At 40.9% G+C, this 10,235-nt stretch overlaps 1 protein-coding gene across 2 annotated transcripts; it reads right to left on the bottom strand.

The window, feature by feature from the left end:
- Positions 1-173: 173 nt before the first annotated feature.
- pygo2 (pygopus homolog 2 (Drosophila)) lies at positions 174-5,231 on the bottom strand. 2 transcript variants are annotated; one of them, XM_077195132.1, is made up of 4 exons: positions 5,132-5,221; positions 4,404-4,627; positions 3,268-3,317; positions 174-3,023 (listed from the first exon to the last, which is right to left on the bottom strand). In XM_077195132.1, exons 2-4 carry the CDS (start codon positions 4,447-4,449, stop codon positions 1,395-1,397), a joined length of 1,725 nt encoding a protein of 574 aa, XP_077051247.1. In that variant the 5' UTR covers positions 4,450-4,627; positions 5,132-5,221; the 3' UTR covers positions 174-1,394. The 2 variants fall into 2 exon arrangements, with proteins under 2 accessions (XP_077051247.1, XP_077051248.1); XM_077195133.1 differs by lacking the exon at positions 4,404-4,627 and having other exon boundaries at positions 5,132-5,231.
- Positions 5,232-10,235: the final 5,004 nt, after the last annotated feature.

Raw genomic sequence — 10,235 nt, 5'->3', positions numbered from 1 at the left:
GACCTACAATTTGATTATCATTTTATAATATTTATATAGAACAAATAAAATCACTATATATATTTATTTATTTTTCTTAAATGCTACTTTATAGAATCTCATTTGGGTTCCTTCAGGAATAAAAGCTGAAAATGAACATGTTTAAAGAAAACAGATATCTTTAACTTCTTGACTTAGTTTAGAGGGTTTTCAACCCAAATTTAATAGAATAAAAGTCACAAAAAAGACTTGTAAAAAACAATTCAGTTTACTTCTTTCAGTACAGAGCCAGAGCCCAGAACACCCCCCATATTACGGCACATCGCTGGCGAATGGAGGGCACCAGAGCAAGCACATTGAACAGCATACACACAAGTAAATGAAGAGTAACAAATAAAGAAAAAGGCAACCTGGACAGAAATGTAGAAATAAAACAAAATAAATTCTCTGGGACAACATTTGATTTTGTTCTGTTATTTGGTCTACTTCATAGCCCAGGACGTGGCCTAATCAGAACAGTAAAAGTAACGATTAAAACAGTTCTGACGAAGTACTGCATTGGTTTACATGCAATCCAAAGACTACACTGATATGGTTATGGATTACCGCTATTGGCTATGCCACCAACCATCATTGTCCACTTTTTTGTCAAGAACATTGAGTAGCTGACCGTGAAGAGAAACAATCTAGATTTTCACTGACAAAGAAACGCCGCCAGTTTCTGTCGGATCGGCCATGTATTCAACAACTGACACAGTGAAATGTTGATTATTTACATGTCTTATATGTCTTTCAGGACGCTGCTGGTTTCCTTTGGATATACTGAAATGGAGATCACTGAGAGGAGAGGTTGTGTGGTGACCGTACGCTCTTGCCTTAAAGCATTCTTAGCCAGACATGTCAAAATTTTGAGGTAGCAAGTTGGCATCAGTGCTTAGCAGATCAAGAATTTGGATTTTAGAAAGAAAGCAAAAAAAATATTGGACAGCTCTTTGGAGGCTGATCATGTGTATTATCACACAAGACTAATAGTTAAATTCTTGTACGTACATATTAAAATTTGCTTTTCATTGTGGCCAGAATCGAGCTGCTTCTCCAAATTTGTCACCCAGTTGAAATGAAGACAACGAGTAAAACATCAATCAAAAACAGCTGAATTTTGAAAATGTGTCATGATATTCTATATACAAACATTTCCAACATCTGGTACAATGCGTTTCATTCAAAGACATGGGCCCTGAAAGTGCTTATGAGGGCTGTGAAGAAACAAATGCAAATAGTAGCATTAAAGTCTCCTCTCCTCTGTTTCTCAGGTTTATTCTTCAATTCCATTTCACTTCCTCGCCGTGAAACACAAGAGATGAAGCACCAAGAAATTTATCAAACATCCTTCTTCCCCCTTCTTCCTCTCTCGCTTAGCCATCATTTGCAGCAACCAGCTGTCCCAGTCCCTGGCGCACATAAACCGCTTGAATCTCCTTTGTCTTGAGGCAAAAGTCACAGGCCCACACCGCAGCACTCTCCCTAGTTAGCAGCCCATATGCTGGCTCAGTTAGGCCCGTGCAGTCTCTATGGAACCATCGTTGGCAAGAGGCCTCACACAAGATGGCCTCTTGGTCGTCATGTACTTCTGACAAGCAAAGGCCACAAGGGAACACCATGCCTCCACCTAGTTTTGGGGGACCGGAGCCTGGGCCAGCAGATGGTGGAGCGGGTCCACTAGGAAGTGGGGACTGGGTGTTGGGCGTAGAGTTGGAGTTGGATGGAGGATTGGGGTTGCTACCTGGGGTGTTCCCACCACTGCTGTTGTTAAGGTTGTTCTGGTTAGAGTTGGGTGGCTGGTTTGGCATTGGACCTCCAGAAGCGTTGTTCTGCTGATTGTAGGATGCTGACCCTGGAGCGGAGTTTGGTGGGGTTGGTTGTTGCTGGTTGGATGGAGTGTTGGAGCCGGGACCGCCAGTGGAGTTGGGTGGAGGATGCTGATTGGTTGGCGCTTGTTGAGGCTGGGGACCATTAAGAGGGCCTGTGGGGGACGAGTTGGGATTGGGGGGTTGAGGCGCCGACTGGGGTTGTCCTGGAGTGTTGGGATTGGGTTGTGCAACATCTGGATGACCTGGGAAACCTCCTCCAGGCTGTCGGGGTTCGGGGGCTGGGGACGGACCAGGGGTGGCATTGTTGGACGGAGGGCCAGAGGGGTTAAGGTTAGGTGGTTGCTGTTGAGAGGGAACAGGTGGACCACCACCTGGACCACCAAAGTTCTTTCCCTCATCACCAACAGGAGGACTTGATCCAGGGTATGGGCCATCTTGTGGAGGAGGGAACTGTCCTTGCTGAGGCATCCCAGGGTGTCCACCCACCATATTACCCCCACCACCTCCACCACCCATTCCCATCATGTTCATTCCACCTCCCATACCCCCCATAGGGTTCATAGGGCCGTGTGGAGGCCCGCGAGGGCCAGGGCCACCAGGTAAGGGTGGGCTATTGAAGGGATGGCCACCTTGGCCATGTGGAGGCTGTTGCTGAGGCATCCCAAACCTAGGATGAGGTGGACCTCCTCCACCTCCTGGACCGCCACCCATTCCTCCAGGTGACAGCATTGGGTTGAAGCCCTGTCCAGGGTGCATGGGAGGGCTGAAATTGGGTGGCATATTAAACTGGGATGGGCCTCCTGGTGGAAATCCCCCTCCACCACCTCCTCCGCCTCCACCACCTCCAAAGCCTGTCATGCCCCCAAATCCAAGAGGGTGATGTGGTCCAGCATTTGGTGTTGGAGGACCAAAAGGGGGTCGTCGACCAGGCTGTCCACCTCCAGGTCCTCCGGGGCCACCCATGAATCCCATACCTCCTCCCATTCGCCCGGGTACGGGCCCACCGTAGCCACCTCCACCAGCCCCTGGGCTGGGCAGAAAAGCGCCACCACCCCCTCCTCCAGATCTCGATGGCGGACCAAAGTCATCATCAAAAGGGTTAGAGGCCACCAGGTGATCAACCATTGGAGTAGGAGGGGGAGCAAACTCAGAGAGGTGGGAAAACGCCGCCCCCTAACAGGAAATACAAAGGGTGAAAATGAGTTGCTGACACTGACTTACTTAATGTCGTATATTGTATTTGATAAATATATTGTTAATATTTTAAAGCACTGATAGTCATGAAATTCTATTCTTGTTAATATTTGGCTTAGGAAAGTCAGTCCATCAAAAGACGAACACAGCAAATGTTACAACAAACTGAGGCTACAAATAAAATAAAATAAAAAGCATTAAAACCCAATATTCAAAAACTAACCTGAGCATTGGACTTCCTCTTCTTTTTCTCTGGGCTCTTCATCTGGGAACCTGTGGAGGCAGAAATGGAAAAAGGGGAACGATAAACAAAAATGGGGGGAGGGAGTAGCTGTTAGAACAAAACCTATCAAAAAGTGCAAAAATCTTACATTGTAATTTGTCCGGTGGTATTAGGAAGCAGGGACATTCTACATTTAATTGGTCAGAGTCACACTGCTAACATTAACTGTGAACCTTAGTGTAGATAGCTTCTTGATTAAGTCTTTATTTCTATTATATTTTTGAGCAAAAACTAGAGGCAAGTTAACTTCAGTGCCTCCAATAAACACACTTCTTGAGAATCAATCAAATCAAAATAAAATGGATCATTAATGTATATCCCATGTTATTAAACTTTATGACAAGAAACTAAAGACCAGAGATGGACTGATAATTGGTTTGACTGCTATTTTTATGTTGACTACTCCATAATATTGGGTTCGCTAATACACGACACCTTTTGATCGGTTTCTAAAGACCAGCACCTAACTACAGTATTCACTGGTAAAAGTGAAAAATGTAGATTATCAATTAGAAGGATCAAAATAAATATGGAAATAAATTTGGACCATTTAGATCACAAAAAATAATTGTGATATAGTAAAATTCATATAACAACATTATATAGAAATATTTAAAAAGTTTGATTGTAGCCTGTATCAGAAAGCAGAAATAAAACAGAATTTAAAACAAATGTTTCTGCATAATCAGTTATCAGACACTTCTGTCAACCTGTCGTGAAATTAAGCAGTCATAAAAGGGCAATATCGGCCTATCTCTATTGTAGACAACACTCTAAAGCAGATGAACATAAATACAACCCTTAAGAGATCCCAAACCCTGACCCCGGTAAGAGGCTTGCTTTAGGGCAAATACGTAGGAAAAAGAGTTGAATGCAATGCGTGTAAAAAATCAAACGAACACGCGTAGATAGACAAGTGATGCGAGGTTGACATAAAGCTACCCAAAGACAGATCCCCACGAAAACAAGGCCACCGAACATTCAGGCATGTGCGGACAGGGAAAAGGGAGATTTGCAGCCACAGCTGTGTGGATTCCCGCTCGGACACAGAGATGCGCTGATTGACAGTTTCCTACCTTTGCCTCGTTTTCCTTGACTCTGTCCCGCCTGCTGTCCCGCCATTAAATTGACTGTTGGTGCGGTGCCATGACACCGTTCATTTACAGAAATTAGTTTATTTGACGAAAAGCTCCTCGGGTCCAACGAGTATCACCCCGCAGCCCCAGGAATTGCCCGTGAATTGCTTAATTTTAAGTGTACCGACGGACCAATGAGGTCAGGCACCTACTCAGCAACATGTCTGAAAGATGCATTCATGTTTTGAGTCGAATTTGTCATCTCTGCACGTTTACATGTGTGCACCCCCAAATAGCAATGCGATCTGGTAGAGCATCGCAGATATGTCGGAAAATGTTAATAAAAAAACAGTCGTGAAGAGAAGTGATTGAGATGTACTGAATGTGAATACACATCTGCCTGCCTGCAATGTGATCACATACAGATGTGTTTCTACCTGGATGGCTGTCTAGACATTTATATACAAGCATACCAAGCTCTTCTCTCCATTTTAAAGCGCGTTAGATTCGAACGTGCAATGCGACTGTAAATTACGCATTAAGTGTTTGAATTTAATTCAAACGTGATTTAAATTCGCGTTCTAGCTATCGTTAGCCGCTTAGCCATCGGCAAGCAAGGTAAGGCGTTAAACGTTGCTCACACAGCTCATTCATATACACCTGACTGTTGCATCAAGACATGAATGTGAACCCGCATATGACAAACAATCAATGTCAAATAGACTTACGATTTAATATTTATCCCCAAACGCGAAATTGGCCATGTTAATTACGGCCTACTCGTTGCCGGACAAAGAGGGACAGCCGGAGTCGATTCGCGCAGGGCATGTGTGGAAAATAGGGGAGGCCGGGCTAAAACAACTAAGCGATTTTCACTAAATGTTTACGTTTACAGTGATGTTATAGACGTATTTCGTATGTAACTTAAAAGTGGGGACACTTTCTTGAGGTAAACTTGAGAAATGCCTTATAATGTTTCTGAAACTGCTCAAGATATGTATTATCGCCCCCGTGTAATAAACATTTTGGACTGTGCGAGATCAGACCACCTTTGATTTTGAGGCAGGGGGGGATTCTGTGGTGTGCATTTTGCGTTGAGTTAACTGCTGTTAGTTGTGTTGTAAAATGGTACAATTAGAAATTGTTATGGTCTTATACATAGAATTTGGGAGGAAACATACTCTGATAGTTTTATAAAAAAAGAAAGTGTTAATGCTCCGATTCAGTTATAGGCGCTTCTGAATGCTTGGTTCAGCTGCATGAGTGGAGTTGTAGTTTTAAAACAAGATTCGGTTGCACTTAACGTGATTTTTGATTTTTTTATTATTTATTGTTTATTTGACGATTAGATTAGGAAGCAAGCTGGAGAAGAGAAAAAATACATCTTAGAAGTGCTGTTCAGACTCCATGTTAGCAACAGTTCCGAATCCAAATCACACCAACACTCTACTGTTCATCCTGACCTATGATCCTGACAGACAGAATGCTTCTCCTGCTTTGGATCTCAAGAGAAAGGTGATAAACAAGTATAACACTCTCCTGCCCTCTTTTGTCGATTTAAAACTGTACACCTTCCACCAAATCCCCTGAACTTGCTTTCTTCACCTAAAGATGAGAGTTAGTCTAAAAGTTAGTCTCTGTCGACCTCTAGTGGTTATACAAAGAACCAACACTGAAAATAACATTGGGACATCAATTGTAAAAGTAACAGAACAACACTAAAGACCAAGTTAGAGCTATTATTGCCACTCTATTAACTCTCCTGAAATTTGATACTTTCACACTGCCCTTAAAAATAGCACACTAGGCTGGTACACAATATAGGCTAAGTGGTGCATTATAAATTAATTTAGCATGGCTTGTAATTTAAAAGTAACTTGATTTAACTCCAGTAACTAGATAAATTCACAGGCTTGTAATCCTGCATTTTTCCACTATTTAGTTGGTTAGTTAGTTTGCTTGCTTCTTGCATGATGCATCTCGCTTGCTGCTTGCATTTAGAATGTTTTAGACTTTGAATTTTACTTGCTCTTATAAGTACAATATCAGGTTTGTTGTCTGTTATTGAACCAATTAATGGCCTAAATAATTTTTTTGTCTTCTCCAGAAAAGCTTTGATGACATTTTCTACATTTTCTTTTTTCTTTTTCTTTACACGTTTTCATTTATGAAAACATCTGCCATAATGTTGTTGTCAGTTAAGGCCCGTTTACACCAAGGATGATAAATGTAACAATAACGACAAAGACATGATTGTAAAAATCGTTTTAAATGTCAACACCACAACTGCAGCATGTCCAAATGCAGAAAAGTTCAGACTGAAAATCAAGAATCTTTGATTTGTTAATTCTCTTTAACCTTTATTTAACTGACAAAAGTCCATAGAAAAGATTTTCGCTGACCAACTTAAGTGTATTTTGTAAATATAAACACATTTTGATTTTGACGGCTGCAACACACTCCAAAAAGTTGGGACAGGGGCATGTTTACTGTGTCACATCACCTTTCCTTTTGCACTTTTTAAATGTTTGAGGATTGAGGATAGTAACTGTTGAAATTTTGCAAGACGGCTGCTCAACAGTCTGTGTGTCATCATTGTCTGATTCTCCTTTTCATGATGGGCTATACATTTTCAATAAGAGACAGATCTGGACTGCAGGCACTCAAGCACATCCACTTCAGTATAGAGCGACTACGAAGCCACTCTGTTGTAGCACATGCAGAATGAGGCCTGGTATTCTCTTGCTTTCCAGGAAAGATGTTGTCTTGATGCCATTAAATGTCTCTGTACAATCCCAATATACTCCTCCACGTCAGTGGTACCTTCACACACATGCAAGTCACCCATTACAACACTGTAAAAATGAAAGGATCCTGGAGGAACCTTTTGGGGTTCTTCACTTTGCCACACTGGCGGAACCCTTTGTAGAACCTATAGGAACCCTTTCAAAAGAGGCAGTTCTCTGAGAAACCTTAAAGGCTTCTTGAGGAACCCTTGTTATTAAGAATGGTCAGGAACTTCTTCTGGTGCTTCAAAGCGCCATTTCCCAGTTTGAACTCTTTATTGCTTGCCCGTGCCCTTTTATTTACTGATAAATAAAATGTATTTATTTATGTACATTTATTACTTTTTTGATAAACAAAATGAAAAACTGAAACCAAATATTGTTTATTGATAAACAACAATAACATCCATAGAATAAAAAGTTCAATAAATAATCACCTTATAGTCAATAAGTCAATCCATTCAGAATAGTCAACATAAACATCTCATTCATGGAAGCACATGTATAATGTTAATATTGTTATACATTAAGAGTTTAAATCCTTCCAAAACTGTAAAAGATAAATATGACTCAAATATCTTATAACTGTAAAATATATTTAAGGATCTTTCAAAAACAGTACAATTCAAATTTACTACAATTCAATTTGCAATGCAGTCAATGGTAGCATTTTCATTCCGGGAATATTTACACGGGACATTTGAAGTAATTGATAAGCTTCAGCTCAACTGTAGCTTGATGCTCTCCTTCCGAATGCCCAACAGATACTGCAGAAATGTCGGTGTACTTTTAGTGGGTTTCCTGTAGCCTACTTTATGTTGAATAGAAGGCACTCATAGTAAAGCCTACACCCATAGTGATGTCATTAGGTTCCTCAGCAATTATGCTGATTATGAATAAATAATATAGCTGCAGACAGCAATCATCAGTTGCTCCTAATGTAGAGACTGAAACCTCTCGGATTTCATCAAAAATATCTTCATTTGTGTTCCGAAGATGAACGAAGGTCTTACGGGTTTAGAACGACATGAAGGTTTGTAATTAATGACCGAATTTCCATTTTTGGCTGAACTATCCCTTAAGTGACAACTGTTTTCCAAAGAACTCCCGAGCCCATGTGACTGTAGTTAACGGATTAGCATGATGGTTTCTCGGGAAGTGCCTTCTGAGGGCTCGAAGGTCACACACTTTCAACAGAGCTCTCCTGCCTTGCCCTACACAGACGAAGATTTCTCTGAATTCCCTGAATCTGTTTCAAAAGAGTTTAACTTGGATATTCTATAAGCTTTTCACTTTTATTTTGCCTCTGTCCCAACTTTTTTGGAGTGTGTAGCAGCCATCAAAATCTATATTTGTTTATATTTACAAAAATACACTTAAGTTGGTCAGTGAAAACTTTGAAAATTATTTCTTTGTACTTTTGTCAGTTAAATACAGGTTAAAGAGAATTAACAAATGACAGATTCTTGTTTTTTATTGCATTTTACAAAATGTTCCAACTTTATTTTGGATTAAATAACAACGGCACAGAGGAACGATATCGTTGTAATAATTTCAGAAAGATTTTTTCGCAGCTGATAAAAACATTGACAGCCAATCACAATCCACCCTGCGTTAAAGAGCTCGAGCATTTGACTAAGATGACTAAACCTATAATAAACAGAACGTTATCGTGATTCGGGCATTGGTGTCTTATTTTGCAACATGGAAGTTATTTTCTGCAAATGTTCGAGACTTCCTCTTCATTATCTGCTAGGTAAATAACTAGAAGAATAACCAGTGTCGTTATAATTACGACAATACAAATAAAAATATTGTAAGAAATACCAATTTGTAATATCAGCATAATGAGCTGTTTTAGCTAAAAATAACTGAAACCAGAAGTCAGACACATTCAGTTTATAAAATGGCTGTTAAAAATAAGGTGGATAAGTTTCTTTATAGTTATCGTTCTTGGTATAAAGAGGCCTTCACTTAATGATGCGCATTGCATTAAATCACACAATGCAAATTTAAGATGCGGTCCAGGTCCAAAGGTGCATGGACATTCGCCTTGCCCTGATCCACCCTTGATCATTAGTTATGAATCATTTCATTGACATCATCCCGGTGCGTCTTTCCTGAGCTCTCCTCATGAATGATTTCTGTATTCTCAGGCCCTTTTCAAGACCCATTAGTGTTAATTTTTGCCTCAGGATTGAGTTACTGTCTGCATTACCTTAAATCGAGATGAATTGTTAATCCGGGGCTGCTGTCATAGGCAGGTTAAGACCGCAGTGAAGGTTAGGTGAAGGGGTGACAGAGGCGATGGGGTTAATGACTGTTTGCAGATCAGATATACACGAGTCTATACGGCCCTCTAGGTTAAGGGTAGAATAGCAATACGTGATAGCCGAAGGGAAACACGCTGCTAAAAACGGACGAAGTGTTGCCTCAGTATCATTTCACTGGTATTAGAGACACTTAACGTGCAGGGAAAAGGGGTGAATTGACACCAGCCCTCCCCCTTTCCTTTCGGTCGGTATGCTAAGATCCCTCTCTTTTTACCTTTCTTACTTCATCATCATGATAGCTGAGTCCGATAAGCAGTCTCTTGTGACGCCTGCAGTGATCCAATTCAAGAACAGAGCCATCCTCCAAGAGCATATTGTATGAGAGAGACAGGGAAGCCAGCTGTTAAGGATAGGGCAAACACGTGCAAACGTGTTGTCCTATACAGAGTGTATACAGACAGTATGCAAAGTTGATGCACCTCTTAATGGAAATAACATTATGCATACAGGTGTGTACATTTTTGGTCAAGATGTTGTAGTGACAATGCAAGAGTCGAGCACTCTGTAATGTCTCCTCCAGCACATCCCAAAGACTTAAGATGAATTTAAGATCTGGATTCCAATTCATGTGTGCAAATGATTCTTCATGCTCCCTCCCAACCATTCTTACACAATTGAGCCTGATGAATCTTGACTTTATCATCCTGGAATATGGCCATAATGTGTCTTCATACATGGTTTAAGAAATGAAAATCTACACACTCAATCAATTA

The sequence above is a fragment of the Siphateles boraxobius genome, unplaced genomic scaffold (assembly GCF_051911475.1).
Source record: "Siphateles boraxobius isolate OS27281-9 unplaced genomic scaffold, OSU_SipBor_1 33, whole genome shotgun sequence".
Taxonomy (NCBI): Eukaryota; Metazoa; Chordata; class Actinopteri; order Cypriniformes; family Leuciscidae; genus Siphateles; species Siphateles boraxobius.
Note: the sequence above shows the minus strand (reverse complement) of the source record. Positions and strands in the feature narration are given on the sequence as shown.